Source organism: Gymnoscopelus braueri (genome assembly GCF_963280865.1).
Source record: "Gymnoscopelus braueri genome assembly, chromosome: 18".
NCBI classification, from domain to species: Eukaryota; Metazoa; Chordata; class Actinopteri; order Myctophiformes; family Myctophidae; genus Gymnoscopelus; species Gymnoscopelus braueri.
The window spans coordinates 18,338,401-18,358,400 of NC_137618.1; the positions used below are offsets into that span (position 1 = coordinate 18,338,401).

At 43.7% G+C, this 20,000-nt stretch overlaps 1 protein-coding gene across 1 annotated transcript in view; it reads left to right on the top strand.

Moving 5' to 3' along the window:
• The first annotated feature begins 3,726 nt into the window (after positions 1-3,726).
• The window catches only part of LOC308105636 (rho GTPase-activating protein 20-like), a 78,197-nt gene continuing 61,923 nt past the window's right edge, over positions 3,727-20,000 (top strand). The window contains exon 1 of the mRNA XM_080456490.1: positions 3,727-3,908. Coding sequence (XP_080312616.1) covers positions 3,795-3,908 — 114 coding nt within the window. The 5' untranslated portion in view covers positions 3,727-3,794. The remainder of the gene's footprint in view (positions 3,909-20,000) is intronic.

A 20,000-nucleotide genomic window follows, 5' to 3' on the forward strand; every position in this document is an offset into this window, starting at 1 on the left:
ATAAAAACAAAAAATTTTATTTTTATTTTTTTTATTTTTTCATAAATAATAAAATCAGTCCAGTCCCCCGCACCTCGCGACCACCGCGAGCGCGAGGCGAACCGAATTAACCGAAATAACCAAATTATCCCCCCCAAAAATCAACAAACCCACCCGAAATAACCCAAACATATTCGCGCGAAGCGCGCACACGCGCACGGTGTGACCCTGATGTGTCCCCCCAGGTCATATTCCATTCCAGCGCCCCTGGTTGGCTATACACGAATCCACGGAGCGCTGCCCTGGGCGCAGCCATTGCTGCGGTGTCAATGCTCCGCGGACGCGACACCGCAGCAATGGCCGCCTACAGGCAGCTACAGGCAGCGCGTCTGTGGATTCGTCTATACCTCACACACACACTGTAAACACACAGCTCACGTGCTAACAGGCTACCAAAAGGTATGCAATCATATACGGAGTGATCATTTGAGTTATCACTCTGGGTTTTGCTGTGTATTGCTACTACTACATCATTACAGTATTAGTTGAGCAATAATACACGGAAGGCTGGGATACTGTATATCATGCTTATCACTGCTACGTTTGTTCAACAAAACTGTAGCTGTGATATAGTAGCTGATGATATATGTAGCTGATTTATCACGGCCTCTTGTGTATTGTTGCTTTTACAGTATAACATGGTTGCCAGCAGAAAGATTCAACCACAATTTTTAACCAAAAACCTTATACTACCAACTAAAACCTAGCATAGCAGTAGCTTATCATCATTAACCGACTGAGAACTTCAATGTCTTCCGATGGGGACTTCCATATTATATTATATATCACTCTCGCTGCTACTATGACCAAATTTGACTTTACAATGTGTGTTACACGCATTAATGCCACGTAGACTCCCTGCAAGACTAGAGTCTATGATGACACCCAAGTTTTTCTCAGGTCACTGTACTGCAGTGTGGGAGGATCCTTGAAGAAAGAGAGGATAAGTGAAGAGATAGACAACAAGAAGGAGAGAGGAGAGATCCGCTTGAGAGAGACAATTAAAAGCAGGGGGAGATGCACACAGGAGCACAGTTTAAACAATACACAAACTCTCTCTTTCAGTGTGTGTGTGTGTGTGTGTGTGTGTGTGTGTGTGTGTGTGTGTGTGTGTGTGTGTGTGTGTGTGTGTGTGTGTGTGTGTGTGTGTGTGTGTGTGTGTGTGTGTGTGTGTGTGTGTGCGCGCAGGGCAGTGAACTACAAGGGTCTTTATTTTCACATCAGCACAGGCCATTAGAATACCAAGAGACTGTTACTTAGTCAGCTGTAGTGTCTTGTCAATGGAGGCAAGCACAGAGTGACACTGACACGCATGCATGCATGCACTCGTACTCCGCACACACACACACACACACACACACACACACACACACACACACACACACACACACACACACACACACACACACACACACACAGCGCTCTGTTTGTCATTGTTATGTTGACCTCAGCATTTGTGTGTCTGTCCGTCTGACAAGTGGTTAGTGTCTGTCTGAACAAATGACTGGACTGACTGTCTGGGAGTCAAAGAGGCTTAGCAAGCATGATCCTCTCCTCCCCTCTTAAGTCCTATCCTAATGTTAATTAGATATGATCTTGTTTATACAGATAGGTTTGATGCTTTGCTAGCAATGCTATTCATGTCTAAGCAGAAGTGCATAACATGAATCTCATGATTAACTATAAGATCATTAATTTGAAATGTATTTGTTTGCTATACTCTAACATAACATTCAACTAGGTATATAGTAGTAGTCTAAAACAGATGGTGGCTGACATAGAATAATATCAAGTTAGATAGGTCTATATAGTCTAAAACAGATGGTGGCTGACATAGAATAATATCAAGTTAGATATATAACACGCACACGCACACACACAGACAGACAGACAGACAGACAGACAGACAGACAGACAGACAGACAGACACATCAGGCATGCAGCAGACAGACAGACACATCAGGCATGCAGCAGAAGTACATATGCATTGGTATATCCAGTTACTTTGTAGCACTTAGTTGTTTTGCAGTTACATGCAGCACACTTACTACAGTATATCCACCAGGTCAAAGGCCGGGACCAGAGATTACGTTTTCGCCCCTTTGTGTCTGTGTGCTGTCTGTGTGTCCGGAGTTAATCTCGCAAATTAGTCCGATCAGTGCCACATTTCTTGTGCACACTGGGCAAAGGAAGTTAATCTCTGCATATTTCATTTCATTTCATGTGGGGGGAGGGACCTATCCTATATCAAAATTGCCTGGTGGGTGGACAGTGTTTGGGACTGTGGGTGACCTCACAAATGTAGCATCCAGACACAATTCAGTGACCACTGCTCTGAGCGGCACAACATAGGACTAGTTTTAGAAAAATCAACAACTCATTAATGCATTGTCTGATCTACCCCAAATTGTAATCATATATTGAGGGACCTCTAGCCTGGTAAACCATCCCGGTCACGTGAATTCACATTTTCATGTAGAATACACATGGAAATGTGAATTCACGTGATCGGGGTGGTTTTACCAGGCTTAGGGACCTGTAAACAATGCAGAGCCAAAAGCGATTACCCTTCAACACATAGGAGGGCCACTAATGGGAAAGAAACTTGATTTGTTTAGTGCGTGTAACTCTGTAGCCAACTTTTCAGCTATGCACAAACTATCCCTCCTTTCTTTACACACACAGTCACACACACACCCTTGTTCCCTCCTCCTCTTTGCCCGCTTCTTCCACTTGATTAGCCAATGGGACACGGCTTAGAGGGGCCAGACGCTCTTGGGGGGTTAGGGTTGGCGGGGGGCCGTCCGTCCTCCTGTACAGTTACAGGACCATGTCAGTCACACATAGACCAGCGAGCCAGCTTAACCACACACACACACACACACACACACACACACACACACACACACACACACACACACACACACACACACACACACACACACACACACACACACACACACACACACACACACTGCAGCTTTGACGATGGCATGTCTGAGAGCTGCAGCACAATGGCTCAAGCCAACACTCTTTCTGCTAAATGTAGAGTTCTGTTAGTCTGTCTGGACCAGTAGATTTCTGTTAGTCTGTCTGGACCAGTAGATTTCTGTCAGTCTGTCTGGACCAGTAGATTTCTGTTAAATCTGTCTGGTCCAGTAGAGTTCTGTTAATCTGTCTGGTCCAGTAGAGTTGTATGTGATCGCTGAACGGAAGTTTAGACAAGCTCAAAGCCTCTGTCTGTCTGCTGGCAGGATTTGCAGCCGGAGAACACCTGTTGATTGTCTTTCTCATCTGAGAGAGAGAGAGAGAGAGAGAGAGAGAGAGAGAGAGAGAGAGAGAGAGAGAGAGAGAGACGGAACGGACAGACAGACAAATCAGAGGAGTACGAGGAAGAGGAGGAGGAGAAAGAAGAAGGAGAGAGAGGTTTGGGGGAGGCAAAAGAAGAAGAAGAAGGCAAGAAGTGACAAGAAGAAGAGTCAGGAGGCAGAAGCAGAGAATTAAGGACTGAAGATAACAAGTCTGACTCTGACACTCACGGACACATTTTCAGTGACTGGAGCCGTGTGCCGACGTGCGTCCACTGCCCTGCGCACTTACGTGCGCGCACACACACACACACACACACACACACACACACACACACACACACACACACACACACACACACACACACACACACACACACACACACACACACACACACACACACACACACACACACACACACACACACACACACACAGTGTTGTGAGATGCCTGCAGGACCGAAGTTCTGGGACATGGAGATGCGTGGAGGGATGGAGACCATGCAAGGAGACCCCACCAGGAGCCGGGCAGGCAGCTGTGTGGAGTTCACCCAGCTCTCAGTGAGTACAAACGTGCCACTCTTTTCAAATTCATTTCATTCCTTTTCACCACTGCTTATTTGTCTGTAATGTTTTCTAATGTCTTTATTCAACTCGTATCTGTCAACTGTGTGTGTGTGTGTGTGTGTGTGTGTGTGTGTGTGTGTGTGTGTGTGTGTGTGTGTGTGTGTGTGTGTGTGTGTGTGTGTGTGTGTGTGTGTGTGTGTGTGTGTGTGTGCGTGCGTTTGCGTGCGTGTCCACATGTCTTGGCATGTGTGTGTTTCTGAGTGTGTTTGTATTTTTTTTGCATGCAGTGTGCGTGCGTGCGTGAGTCTGTGAGTGAGTGAGTGAGTGAGTGAGAGAGTGTGTTTCTGTATACAGTATGTGTGTGTGTATATTTGTGTGTGTCCACAATTAATTTCTGAGTGCGTGTGTTTGTAGACTTGTCTGCATGCGTGTGTGTGCAGGTTATGTACAGTGTTTCTGAGTGTGTTTGTAGATTTTCTTTGCATGCTTGTGTGTTATTGCGTGTGTGCGTGCGTGCTTGCCGTGTGTGTGCCTGAGAGGGTATGCAAGAGAATAACATTACAGGGCTGTACAACTGTAGAAGTTGTAGTTTGATGTAAACAAAATAATTGTATTGTTCTTTTTTTGCTCCTTACTTTTAATTACAGCAGACATTTTAAAGAGAACCAAATTATTTCCAAATATTCCAGATTTAGTGTGGAATCTAAAATTACAGTGTGCTATTGTACACATCCTCAGTGTTAGTTCTATCCATGTGTAACTCTGACAGACAGTGTACAAAATGGAGGTTTAAATTAAGTCTTATTTTTACTGTGATTTTACTGTGTGCAACTGTGCATACTAGTTTTCACATTTGTTCCTTATTTCCTTGAGTCACTCACGTCTAACTGTGAGTGTGCAAATTCAACCGAATGGACCCATAGTGTACTCTCAGTTTACTGTGCAGCTAAAATGCTGCTTTCATCTAGGGTTCATTATTGTATCATCAAAATACATTAAAAACTGTGTACTTTGCGCTGCCAGCAGCTTCCATCCTGGCTGAAAGCGCCGCAGCTGAAGACGTGCGGATAATATCCGAGGTATTTAGTGGGATCAAGTGATGTGTTGTTACAAGCGCTCTGCTGTACTTTCCAATAAGCCTGTGGGATGTACTTTGCCAAAACAGATTTGTATGTGATTGGAAAGAGCTGTGCAGCTCGCGGAGCGGTGGATTCATCTTGACAGAAACGTAATCCGTCACGGTGGAACAAAATGTACCAAAAACAGAGGAAGACTATTAATAAAAAGAGGAACGAGCAGGTAACAAGAATCAAGCATAGTTTATTTGTCGCTCGCTAGTCCAGGTACAAGCAACGAATTGTCGGTGCGGCACGTCCGCAAGCCAGTGGTTCTCAACATTTTCTGGATCAGGGCCCACTTGACAATGTCAAAAGTCTTTGCGGCCCACCCATCTGACCACTTAACACGGCAGCCGCGTTAAGTCATTATGTCATTTATTTTTTACGTAATGTTTTCTATATTAATTTTATATTATCCTTAAAATCTTAGTGTTTTGCCAATTATCAATGTGCCAAACTGTGCAGCGACAGATACTGTATGGTGGGATTCTGTAGCACAGTGGTTCTCAAACTTTTTCAAGTCAAGGACCCCCAAATTGATATGTATTTTCCCCCGTCTGAAAATGTTTTGTGCCAGGGACCCCCCATAAGAGAAGATTTGTCAATTCATTTGTGAAAATAGTAGATCTACAACTCTCTATACTCTATAGCAATGTTTCCCAAATATAGGCCCGTGACTCGTTTTTATGGATCATGACTCGCAGGTAAATATCCTGTTTCTTAACCTTTGTCCTTCAATAGCTATTAATAGTATTTAATCAGCATATTATTTATGTTGTTTGATGTTTTTGATTGGCATATAGGTGTTAGGACCCCATACAGTACACATCATTTGACACAGTGCTCTGACATGAAGCTACACATGTCATATGCAGTTTGTCATGCAGCACTTTGGGCCCCATTCTGTGGGTGTGTCACTGCCTGTCTGACTCCTGTGTGGTTGGTTCCTGGGAACCCACTTTCACAGAACCACATGACTGTGTGTGGGTGTGAGCGCATGCGTGCATGTCTGTGTGTGCCTGTGTGGGTGTTTGTGTGTGTCTGTGTGGGTGTGTGTGTACAGTAGGAAGTCAGGTGTTGTCACGTGAGGCAGCCAGCAGACTGAGACAGACAGAGAGGAATGCTGTTCCACCAACGGACACGCCATCCTCTGTTTGTTTTCAAATATACGTCCACACTACTAACTACTACTGAAGACCTCTGAACCTGTCCTGTGTTAGTGCTGAGGCGTTTTCACAAACCTTTTCCCCTGGGGGTGAGGCAAGCATGTGAATGTGAGGGCCGTGTCTGAGACGATATTTAGGTGCGCAGCCTTTCTTTTAGGTTCGAGTTTTGTCATTCAATCAGTAGATTTATTATTTCAGATCAGGACGCAAACATTTAGTTCATCATTTCATAAATTTGGAATATGTTTAAATATATGTCTTTCTATTCTCTATCTTAGTTGATTTCTAACCATTTAAACCCATATACTTAGTTGACCATAGCACCCAGGGTCTATACTATCCTCTCTCGTTTTTTCCCTTTACGCTAAAGATTTTCGTGGAAAGCAGCCAATCTACAAGCTCTACGAGCTTATAGATCAGCTATTTTCGCCGGATGTTCAGCTACAGAATAGGGACGCTATAGGGTGCATGTGGTTAAATAAAAAAAGTTTCTATGCCATGAGCCGTCTCTATTCACCCAGCACATCTGGCACTAACCTGAACCTTCTGGTTGCTTCTGTGACCTTCATGTCAACTTTACTCAAGTAGGTCAGCACACAAACGTTGGTGGTTTTAATATTGGTTGTAATATTGTGTTATTATTATGACTACCGATTTCATGGCTACCGTAAAATTTGGGGCAGAGCTCGGAGCCTGTTGAGAACCAACACTTTAGGCTTATAGTCCATTGCAACAGGGTGTCGATTGCCAAAAAGAACAGATCTACAACATGACGACGCATGGCAGTGTGATGTGTCGTTGGCTTGTAGATCTGTTCTTATTGGCAAGCAACACCGACATGAACTAGGCTTTAGGCTTCCGTCATTCCATTCGATCCACGTGTGTTATGAAATCAGAGTAGCATGCATGAGTAATGTTTACACTTGTACAGTCATGCACGTTACCAGCATGCTGGCTTGTTGCTAGACAACTTCAGTGATGTGTCTCGGAGGTCAAAGTGTGGTATACAGGCCTGTTTGTGTACGCCACAAGAAGAAAGATACTATCAGGCTTGTATCTTTACATAGAGCATAAGTTGTGTACAGTATACGGGTGTAGAAATCTCTCTACGCTATCGGTCCTGGATACATTCTGCGTTGTTGACCTGTACTGTAGTACTGCATTTGCACTGTGTGGGAGTGGGAATGTATTCTGCAAAAGATCGCAATTAATTATTACGATTCTTTACGCAAAGAATCGTGATTCTTTTGACATAGACATTCCGGCCAAATCTATTGTTTTTGAAAGATCGCAACTTTTCATGGCACACACAAGTGAAAATTTTATTCACAAATTGCAATGAATCGCAGAATTGCAATAATTTGTGGCTGAAGAATTGTGATAATATGTAATCATTCTCTCCCTAACATACATATTCTCACTGTCGGGTAGAAACCTTATTTCATATTTTCGCTTTTTCATGAATGAATGGCCTATTTTATACTTACATGTAGATCTGCTATTTTCATTATTTTTAGTCTCTGTGTGGGTTTTATGAATATTTAACCAATGAAGACTGGAGAGTATAAACAAGAGCTTGTGATTAAATAATAACTTTTGGATAAATAAGGTTTCCACGACAGTGATGATACTGTAGTTAGTATCTGATCTTGCAGGAGGCAGCAGAATGCTGAAGTGATGTTACTATTCTTGTACGTGATTAATATACACATACACTCTGCTCCATAGAAATAATGCATACAGGCATGTGCATACACACATACACAAAAGACTATGCTTACAGGTGCATGCAGTCATCTATACACACACACACACACACACACACACACACACACACACACACAGCATATGAGTGGAGTCTATTATTAAAGTCATCTCTTCAGTCCTTCAGGTGTACTGTATCATTACTGTTCATAACTCTCTGTATATGTATTTACACATGCATGTATGATGCCTTTGTGTAGATTCAGCCTTGATGTACACAACGTGTGTGTGTGTGTGTGTGTGTGTGTGTGTGTGTGTGTGTGTGTGTGTGTGTGTGTGTGTGTGTGTGTGTGTGTGTGTGTGTGTGTGTGTGTGTGTGTGTGTGTGTGTGTGTGCGTGCGTGCGTGCGTGCGTGCGTGTGTTTTTGACCAAAATGATCATCAGTGCATGTGTGTTTATACAAGGGAATGGGTGGGGTGATGTGAAGGTTGCGTGCAATCATTTCGTGTGTGTGTTTCAGTCAGTGTGTGTTTTCACGTGACAGAGTTAATGCTTTCAGAACCTACTTTAGTGTGTGTTTGTGTGTCATGTCCTTATTTGAAGATAAACCTACTGTAGCTGAATTCCTATGGAAATGTAGGAAGTCAGCCATTTTTAATAAGCTGATATGAGATCATATTGTTTACTGTAGTTTGGCTCAAACCCATGCAACAGTTTTTTTCCCCCTGTAATAATTTTTACACACACACACACACACACACACACACACACACACACACACACACACACACACACAGTGTTTATTACTAACAACAACACTACATGTTTAGGGCAGTGGTGCTGACAGATTCTCTGGCAGAATCTGTCATGGTTGAGAGATTCATTTAACCTTTATGGGTACTTTGTATTTTGTTTTGTTTTGTTCTTTTACGTTATTTAGTTCCGGCTTCTTTTGCGTTTACTGATAGTCTCAGCAAATTAAGAGAGGATACAGGGAGAAAGAGTCGGGGAGTGACATGAAATGAAATGCCGGGCCCGCGAATCGAACCGGAGACTCTCTGTCAGGCATCAGAGACTATGTTGTATGCACTTGAACCACTCAGCTATCAGGGCTCCCTTATGGAAAAGTAAATTGGACACTATCTGGGTTAAATTATCACAGAAGCCCAGTGGCAGTGGTTTGCTTTGGTTTGTTTTGGCGCGTCGTTTATATTTGAATAACACATAAAAACAGAAATGGATATTTAAATAGAATAACGAGCTTTGCTCTGGTTACTCAACCAGCTATACATTAGCATACGATACCATAAACACAACACCCCTGAGTGGCATGTCAGCCTCACACTGTCCTGCTCAAATAAAGCATAAGAAAATGTCCAAATAAAGCATAAAACACCATCCAAAAATAACACAATGAAAAACATAGTCAAATCCTCAGTGTTTATGTATCCATTTGTACACTCTGAAGCCTAAATTATGCTCCGGCGCACGACGGTGTCACACACCGAAAATAGCCTACCTACAAGCCCACAACTTGTGAGCTTGTAGGTAGGCAATTTTCAGGCCTCAGAGTTCTGTTACTGTGCAGCTTGTCAGGTGCAAACATCTTCCATGTGATGAAATTATCACTGTTTCCAGACTGATAGGAGAACAGTAGGAAATGGGTGTCTGTTGTGGAGACAGCCTGATGGATAGATGAGCGAGAAGGATAAGAGAGGGGGAAGAAGGGAGGGATGGAGCAGCGAGATAGAGGGAATGGAGGGTTGTGTTGTGCCGGGGGATGGAAGGAAGGCAAGTGTGTGATCTTGGACCTCTGTGTTTTAGTGGTCAGTGCTGTGGTGCAAGTTTAAAGGGGCATGGAATTACCCTTGGCTGATTTTGTAGTTTGTTTTCCGGTTCAGGGTAAAAACATGGCTGACCTAAGGGGCTGCGTCCACCAAGATGCTTTACTGGGCGCAGCGTATGTTTTTAATTGTTTACAATGGGAGCGGCGCGTTTTTGGAGACCCAGCAGCGTGACGAGACGCTGAACATCTATTTTGTGCGGCGCGTTCATGTGTGCTGTTTTTATCTGCTTGCAGAGAGTCTAAATATTTTCAACTCGAGCGTTTGGAGGCATTTATAGGCGAACATCTTGCATTTTCAACTGGGAAGAATTGATTGGCTAAAATTGGCTTCCAAAGTTTACAGGACTGCTCCGTTTTCAACAAAATGCAAACAAAGCATGCAATTTCCGTGAAGTTTTGCACACACATTCCCATTAGGCCGAGGAATAAATGCCAAAAGTTTTTTTTTAATAGCCTCTTGGTGGCGTTATAACAGGCCGATTCGTGTTTTTACTTATAACTGCACCGATCTGTGTAAAACTTTGTATGCACACTCTCTAGAGGCCAAGGAAAAACCTTTGCCCTGCATTTTTCACACGCACATTTGCACTACGTTGAGAAACAAATGCCACCCTTTTAACATTGCCCTATCATAGCGCCACCAGGAGGCTGATTTTTGCAGCACTTTTCTTTTTTATATTACTCATACAAATTTTGTCCAAACATCATGCAAATCCGTACACATTATCTCTATAGTCAAGCGATCAAGATGGTTCCGTCCGATTTTTCATATTCCATCCTGATTGGCGAATTCCGAACATTGCTGGCCCACAATATCCTACCTGACCTGGCGAAGACCTGTGCTCCGAGGAGCACTTTTTCTAGTTAATTATATAAACTGCAGCTATGTTGCTTATTAGCCTGTCATGTTTTAATCTGCTGTAGTTTTTAACCTTAGCTGGAAAACAAACAACAAAATCAGCCCAAGGTTTCATGCCCCTTCAACTAGAAATACTGCATCAACTAGAAATACAGCATCGCCGTTGACTCTGCCAACCTGTTGCAGTTTGTCTGTCCAGACACGTACAGTATAGTATGTAGTGAATGAAATCCTTGAAGTTAGTGAACTTGTTTTGTGAGGTCACAGTGACCTTGACCTTTGACCACCTTCTTCGTATGAGTTCATCCCTGAGTCCAAGTGGACGTTTGGGCCAAATGTCATGAAATTCTGTCAATTCCTGTCATAAATAGCTTTGGGGAAATTCAGTTTTCAGTGGTCAGAGTTGAGCCAGGGGGGGATCAGTTAGGGGTAAAGTGTTTTGCTCAGAGACACATTGCCGGGGCCAGGAATCGAATCTGGAACCTTCTGTTTTCCAGTCGACTTCTCTACCCATTCAGCTATGTCCACCCTAATAACAACAGCATATAGTCGGATCCACCAGCCTTTAAACACAGAGTTCACAGACATCTCCTGACCACCCCTCACATTGACTGTGTTGAGCTGCAGTGAACCGTATGATTAGCCAAATGGATACATTATCTGACTTGGCCATTGTTCACAATAACATCCAATAAAAAAGAAAGTGGGGACGTCTCTCTCTCTCTGTCTATTTGTCTGCGCCTGTCTAGACTCAATCTCTAAACACTTTTGTCAACAGAGACTGAGGACAATCTCAGCTTTCGTTGATATAACTGAACCAATCTAATCTTTAGGGCAGTCCTTCGTATTGGGGAGGTGATGTGATTGGTTTCCAAAAAGCAGTAGGCCTAGGTTTTGTTAACAGCTGTTCTCACTGCTGTTCTAGAAGCTACCTTGCATTTAGAAGTGCCCAGACGTATCGGTAGGCAGAGATCTCCAATCGTCTGGCAACGTACTCGACCTGTAAGGGTCCATTTGTACACTCTGTTAAACTCTCACTCAGGAGTTATTGTATATAATACAGTATAATTCCGCTATAGCCGGCAAACCCCTTGATCAACAGGTGTCTCGGCTTGCCTCAGCAGCAGCATTCCTCTCGGCCCCGTCATGGCCTAGCGTGGGTGGGCCAGGTCAGCCCCCCTTACCTCGGACCCCCTTACCTTGGTTCACTTTGAGCTTCTCCATCTCGTGTCGCCACTGAGAGGGGCTCAATGTCGGTAGCCATCACGTCTTGGCAGCTTCAGACGTTGGGTCACGACACGCCGGGCCGTGAAATGTGAGACGTCAAGGTGGCGGCAGAAGGTATTAGGGTCAGAGCCCTCCGGAGAACGGATTAGGTCCCTGTGGCCCCCGCGCTCCCAGGCGAGGAGGCAAGGAGGAGGAGGAGGAGGAGGTGGTAGTGGTGTCGGTGGTGGGGGTGAGAAGGGTTGAGGTGGAGGATAGAGGGCAGGGGGTGGAGTATTGAGGTGTGGATAGTAGAGGAGGTGAAGAAACGGTCAGGAAGGAGACATAGGGGAGCAAGATGAGGGGAGGAGAAGGAGGGAAGAGAAAGATGACCCGGAGAGGAGAAGAAAAGGAGGAAGGAGTGATAGAAGGGCGAGAGGGGGAAACAGGGGAGAGAGAGGATGGAACAGAACAGAGGGAGGAGGAGAGAAGAAGAGGAGAGATGAGGAATGTTAGATTAACTAGGAGAGAGAGAGAGAGAGAGAGAGAGAGAGAGAGAGAGAGAGAGAGAGAGAGAGAGAGAGAGGGAGGCTAGAATGTCGAGCTACCCCTGCTGCTGTTTAAATACTTTGAAAGTGTGTGTGTGTGTGTGTGTGTGTGTGTGTGTGTGTGCGTGTGTGCGTGTGTGCATGTGTGCGTGCACATGCACATGCACATGCACATGCACATGCACATGCACATGCACATGCACATGCACATGCACCTGCACATGCACCTGCACATGCACATGCACATGCACACACCGCCACACATAGACAATGACACAGATCACATGACTATTGGCCACAGTTTCCACGTCTGGCCCAGTGCTCGTAAGACAATTCCAACAATGGTAAAAAAACAACAACAAAAACCAAATAAACACATCTTCACAGGCTATGTGAGTAATGAGGGGAGACCTCCCACTGTTTCTATAGCGACGCTAACAAACACAATCATCCCATCAGCCAACCATCTGAGAGAGGCACTGGACGGGAGGGGAGGGGAGGTGGGGGGAGCGTGGGGAGGGGAGGGGAGGTGGGGGGAGCGTCCCCAAATAAAATAGTTTCCACGATGTCAGAGGAATGTTTTTGGGAGCGGGCCGGCGCATAGACAGCCAATCAGAGCACGGTGCCATCGGAGTGCACGCATGTTTCTTCTCTCTGTCACTAAGCCACCCGTCAAGTCATTTGGTCACCAGGTTGGAGGTTATTATTATTAGGGTTATTATTATTATTATTAATATTATTATTGGTTGACCTGAAGTAGAGCTTTTCACGTGTCAATGGACCCCTGAAATTTGGTCAGATTCCGAGCTGTTCCGACTTTCTTTCTTTTCTTATGGACACGGACCCTAATTGGACCCTTTGAAATGTTTTAGAGATCCGTTTAGTTCTGAGATTTTACAGAGCCGACACAGACACCCCTTCAAAAAAGCGCATATGAAACAAATACTAAAATAAATAGATAAATAGGATTTGCGCAGATATGTGGACTTTATGAAATAATTGATTGATGGGGGAGAGCCGCCAAGATTGTAACGCGTCATGGTTGCAACAAGCATGTTTTCTCTTGATTGGTCAATTTTCTCATAACGTCATCACATCAGTATGTGACCAGTGCTGTAATGAACGTGCCCAGGAAGTAGGAAGTATTTTCATCCAGACTAGAGAAAGTTATCGCAGAAAAACTGATTTATCTTAAAGTTAGTAAAAAAATTCACCTTGAGTATCTTTGGTCTACAAATCTTTCCTTTAATGTTGTCGAGCTAAAATCCACATGGTTATCTGCATGTATCTGTTCTTCATCAGTTTACATCGTTTTATTACTCTATGCACGTTAGTTCTGTTCTGTAAACAAAGCCAAAGCAGTGGAGCACAGAGCGACCCGATTGTAACACCCATCTGTTTAGGTGTAATCAATGGATTTTCCCATGGAATTTACTCAAACTGTCATCCCGGTAAGATTTAATAAATTCCTTACGTTTGATACATTATCTTATCACATCCTTGGTATGAAAGCAATGTAAAACAGTTGCTTGAAATGAATATAATTGATTTAAGCTGAAAACGATTTGTTTAATGCCGTTTTTTAGCAGTGTTACTTTTGTAACTATGGCTGTTACAATTAGTCTGATAAGCACTTAAAATGTAACTTCGGAACAGCGTCCACTTTCGGTTTAATAACTCACGACCTGTTTTATCAATTGAAAAACTTTAAGTGGTTTATGATAGCAGACATGTGTAGGTTCTTTGCTTGAAAATATTACATATGTAGGTAAAACGATCGCCGAGTAAAAGACCGAAAAGTGAAAAATGTTACAATCTTAGCTGCTCTCCCCTACTTTATTTAGTAAGACATGAGAACAACAGTACATGGAAGTACAAATTCACAATACAGGGTCTGCTAAACTGGAAGACTCATAAAGCACTAAGCTTGTTTAAAATGAGATCCTCATGCAGACCTATTGACCAATGACCATGACCATGTTATGATAAAAGCTTTGCTTTCACCTCGTTGAGGACAACAGTTTCAGAGGAATCCATGATTGTACGCCGGTGTTTTCAAATCAGCCTGGCAGCTGGCTTGCCTTGCACGGCTTGCAGTATGGTACGCATGCATTGCGTAGCTCAACTTATTTTTTTGTTGCGCTGCAGTAATCTGATCCAAAAAAATCGCACAAGTTAAACGGCACTTCATTGCGTTTCTCTCCTGATCAGTGCAGCGCGCCGCACACACAGTCACACAGTAGTAGGCCTACGGTTCTTCTCGGATCCACTCGGGTAATACACATAATGATAGACAGACCCAAGTTCCGAGGTAATAGAACCGATAGACCGACCAGAGTAATTTTATTTACCCGTACGGGTCTCGGGTCCGGTGACCGGAATCGGGTGACCCGTGAAGAGCTCTAACCTGAAGCCGCACAAACGCACGCACGCACGCACGCACGCACACACACACACACACAGTACAAAGTATAGCGGCAGGATAATTGACCTTTGTGGATGGTCTCTGTTGTATGTCGGAAGTAAGAATAACTGGGGAGCGTAGAGATAGAAAGAGGGATAGCAATATAGGTAGAGAGATGCATAAAAATAACTGGAGGGAGAGGGAGGGAGGAAAATGTTTCCCTTTCCAGAGAACTGAACTGAACTGAACGAGTGGAAATAAAGAAAAGAAAGAAAGAAAGACGGTCCAGTGCGCTCAGCGGAGAGAATGATTCATCAATAAGCTTTATGCTTCATTCTGTCACGTGTGCTGTGATGGATGGATAACAACAGAGGAGGAGCGGCTATGGAGAGAGTGAGGGAGAAATAATTTATTGGGTGCAGGAAAATGTGGCAGCATCCAGCAGGAAAAACTGTTTGTAATGGTTGGACAGAGGCTGAGGTCAGAGCTCCTTCTAGACCAGCAGCAGTCGGCTGCTTCTGGAAACTCACTGGGAAGTGTCCTGGGTTAGTACATGAGTCTGAACTGGGAGAGATTTAAGATGAGCTGAAAACAGTGACGTGATGCTGATGTTTAGTAGTCTGACCTGTTTTGTACTTGAACCCTAGCCTGGGATCCAGACTGATTCGCTCCGCTAGGCTTTTGTATTGCAGCAGATCCCTTTAGCGTCTATGTACTGCGAGCATGGAAATTGCGAAACCAAATTGTCTCTGCGATATCACAATCAGACCGCTGTTTCCTCTCAATGTTGCCATATCTCTGTCCTGCAAATGTAATCGCAGACAGAAGAGCACGTTCTGTCCTGATGAGATGGATAGCAGGCAGCTGTGGTTCGCCATCTCCTTTCAAATAAGGACCTCATAATTTATATAATACCAATTCAGGACAGTTGAAAGACAAATGCTTGAATGCAGACTTTGACTATACATAAAAGTGTACATCTGCAAAGGTGTCCTATGTCATCAGCGCTGTAAATGCAAGCAGGTTTGCAGCCATGCAGATGGTCTTGACTGCTGGTTATATCTTTGTGGTCGACGGCTGTGGTCTGATGACATATCTTGTGGTGACAGGAAGAGAACATCGACAGTGCTGCAGTGTTGCTCGAGCAATAGACACAGATCAGATAACGCCCAGCCTCAGTGCTCAAATGAAATGAGAGCGGTTTCTTGGAGTCCGTTTCATATCTGTTGATGCGGATCTCGCTCTCAAGAAAAACAAAACTGGAGTCAAGTACAGCACAGCCTCCCTGTCTTAGCCAGCCATATTTAACCACTTTCGACCCGACATGTCCCTAGGTATGTCGTTATTCTTCTGCCTACACATACGTCATGTCCTAGTATGAGCGAATAGGGGAAGGGGATCAACGTCACGTGATGCCTTTGTTTGGCCCGCAAAACTGTCAGCTGTCCCGAATACGGGCCAAACAAAGGAGCTTATTGGTCAAAAACCCGGATGTGTGTCTCAAAGTATAGGCGAACATTATCAGAAAACACAATACATAACCATATTTTAATATTTGGTGAATATTTGGTGAAAATGGCAAGCTCATAGATTTGGTGTAGAGGGGGGAAAAAAGCAGAAGATTGTGTGTCGTGTCGGACACATTGTGAACTTGTAGACCGGCTTGTATGACGTGTTTGAATCGTTGTTACTGTTTGTTCAGTCTGTGAACAAACCAACATGAATCACAATGCGAATGCGGTGTTCAGTTGCATACAGGTTTTCATGAGCTGTGATTGGTCCATACATGCCCACAGACATACGTATAGCCTACAGTATACTGTATATACTGTATACCGTACATACCCTGTTCCAGACGGCATGTCTTTTTCTCCAAAACAGCACCTTCAACAAAACTGTGTGTGTGTGTGTGTGTGTGTGTGTGTGTGTGTGTGTGTGTGTGTGTGTGTGTGTGTGTGTGTGTGTGTGTGTGTGTGTGTGTGTGTGTGTGTGTGTGTGTGTGTGTGTGTGTGTGTGTGTGTGTGTGTGTGTGTGTGTAGATATGGATTGCCTGATCTAGATCTTTTATCTGATCGGATGATGGGGGGGGGGGGGGGGGGGTGCTTCGAGGAATTTGAGGACTGTGAAGTTTATCTTGCAGTGAGGTTTTTCTGTTGGTGTCACATGCTGCCCACAGAGACAAGATACCAGCGCTGCTCGCCATTGGATCAGATGTGTAAAAAGCAACAGGAGGGAGGGAGGGAGGGAGGGAGGGATAGAGAGACAGAGAGACAGAGAGACAGAAAGGAAAAAGGTAGAGTGATTAAGCAAGTGAGAGAGATGCTAGTTGAGGCTCAATGTATTCAAATGTTAAGGCCTGATAAAGCCTTTGTTTGTTTACCTGCCTATGAGAGAGAAAGAGAGAGGGAGGGAGAAGAGCGAGGAAGACGTACAGACAGAAGTATAGTAGGCCTACAGACAGACAGACCTACAGACAGACAGACATACATGCAGAAAGACACATACAGTATACAGGTACTGTACATACAGAGAGACAGACAGACATAAGTACAGTACATACATGCATACAGACTGTCTGTCTGTCTGTCTGTCTGTCTGTCTGCCTGTCTGTCTGTGTGTCTGTGTGTCTTTTCCGACTGCCCGCCAGGAAATGTTAAAATGGTCAGCATTTTTCATAGCACAAACCAAAGCCCTTTACAATGTGAATTACGTTCACACACCAATGGCATGCAAGTTACCAAGGAGGAGGAGCTGGGGATCGAACCAGGGACCCAGACTCTATACCTCCTGAGCCATTCTGTATGGCTGCTGTCCTATACTCTGTATATCTTGACCTTCTCTCTCTGGTTCTGAAATCCTACCAGTTGTGACCAACTAAATATACTGTCTTCACTGTGGAAAATGTCCCATTGTGGTGGTTGTAACAGTGTTCCCCAGTTGGCTCACGTGAGCACACATATAGTGCTGAGTGGGTCCTGGTGTGTCACATGGGGAACAACAGCGCTAATGGAAGAATTAATGGGAGGTTCCGTCTGGAGAGTGTCTAAACATTGACCAGTGCTCATGTACTGTATATAGACCCTCCAGAAAAATGCGATTATGCGATCGCAGAATTTACTGCATAATCATCAAAATGGTAATGGTAATTACTGGGGTAACGTTTTTTCCAAAAGGCCGCATCGCATCATATGCGCATCGCATCGCATAATATGCGCATATTTCGCAACTTTTCACATTTTCGCATATTTCGCAACTTTTCACATTTTCGAATTTTTCGCAACTTTTCGCATTTCGCATATTTCGCATATTGCCGCATATTTCACAACTTTCCGCATATTTTGCAACCTCCCGCAATTTCACCGCATAAAATTGCAAAAAAACCCGCATATTTCATCGCAAAAGAGACTCAGCCGGTCATAAAATTATTGGCTTAGGATTGCAACAAAAACTAGAAATATTCCATGATTTCAAGGCTTCATGCCATGGCAGTGGCGTATTCACTGTTGAGGCAAGGGTGGCGGCCGCCACCCCAAGTGCGATCTCGCCTCCCCTAGAAAAACTAAAAACTAAAAAAAAGAGAAAAAAAGAAACACCAACCCCGACAACAATAGTGGGCAATAGCGGGCCGCTCCATTGGCTCCTCGTCCTTTCTCATGCTATGCAACAAAAATGTGGAATGCCCTACCAAAAGGAGTAAAGGAGTGTAAAATCCTACTCACTTTCAAAACTGCCCCAAAAGAACACCTTCAGGAGGCTGCAATTCCAAACTGGCATACAAGTAACCTGTAAACTGATTGTATGACGTTCTGAATAGTAGTGTATATCTGTCTGTCTTCTTAAATGTCATCATGATTTGAGTGCACCGTGGGGATCTCATTTTAAATAAGCCTTTGTGCTTTTATGAGCGATCCAGTTTAGAGGACCTTGTATTGTGAATTGTACTTCCATGTGCTGTTTCCATATCTTTCTAAATAAAGTATTCAATCAATCAATCAATCAATCAATTCACAGGCAGGCAGCCAATCACCACCGTAGCCATTCAGTATGCGGCCAGTTTTGTAGTGTTGTTGTTTTGGGGGAGACACATATTTTGCCTCCCCAAAGTGTAATTACTGGAAAGGCCACTGCTTCATGGAGTGAGTAATTGATAGAAAATAAGTACATTTTGGGGTGAACTGTCCCTTTAATGGGTTTAAGAAAAGTTTGTTTGTTTTTCGTCTGTATTGACATGCCCAGTATAGGTATGCCAGGCTAAAAGTGGTTAAGAGAAGCCTCTAAGGTTGTGGAAGTGGCTAGAGAGTGTTCTCCACAACCATGGTGCCAACCACCCGCGTGGGAATTGCGGCTCAACGGTTTGAACGCTCGGTACTCTTTCACTGTGTTTATTCACACTGGGAGGTGATGCTGTTGAAATGGAAGCGCTGACTCACAGCCACACGACACACACACACACACACACACACACACACACACACACACACACACACACACACACACACACACACACACACACACACACACACACACACACACACACACACACACACACACACACACACACACACACACACACACTGGTTCAAAAGTTTAGTAAAGATGAGTACAGAACTGTACAGTATGAAGAGTTGGCAAACAGAAACTCTGTCCCTGTGTTACAGGTCCAGAACTGTATTGTACCTCTTTGTGTATGGTTGGTTGGCAAGGTTATTGTTGACTAATTAAATGACAAAACTAGATGTGACAAAACTTAACAAAAACATTTTCGTTAACTGAAATAAAAGCTAAAAAGGCTTTTCAAAGAAAAACAATAGCTTACAAAACGAACCGACATTAACGAAATCACATAGAAAATTGTGTTACTTTTGTCCTTTGTCAATACTTCATACATACGCCTAGTATTTAGGGTAGATATGAAATCTTAACCTTTTTTCTTTTTTTTACCTGTGCCTGTTTTACTGTTAATATATATATTTTTAATGCCATGTTTTGTTGAGTTTTTATTATACAATACTTTGTAGGACCATTTCTAAATCTCCCGCTTTATGAAGCTAAAATTAACACTACAACTAACTAAAACTAAACAAAAGATACAAACTCAACTATAGCAAATCCACTAAGCAACCGATTCAAACTAAACTGAACTTGAAAACCAAAAGTCAAAACAAAATAAAAAGTCGGTCGTCAGTTGGTTGGTTAATTATAATTTGCTAGATTGTTTGCTGTGTTGTTAGAGCTGGT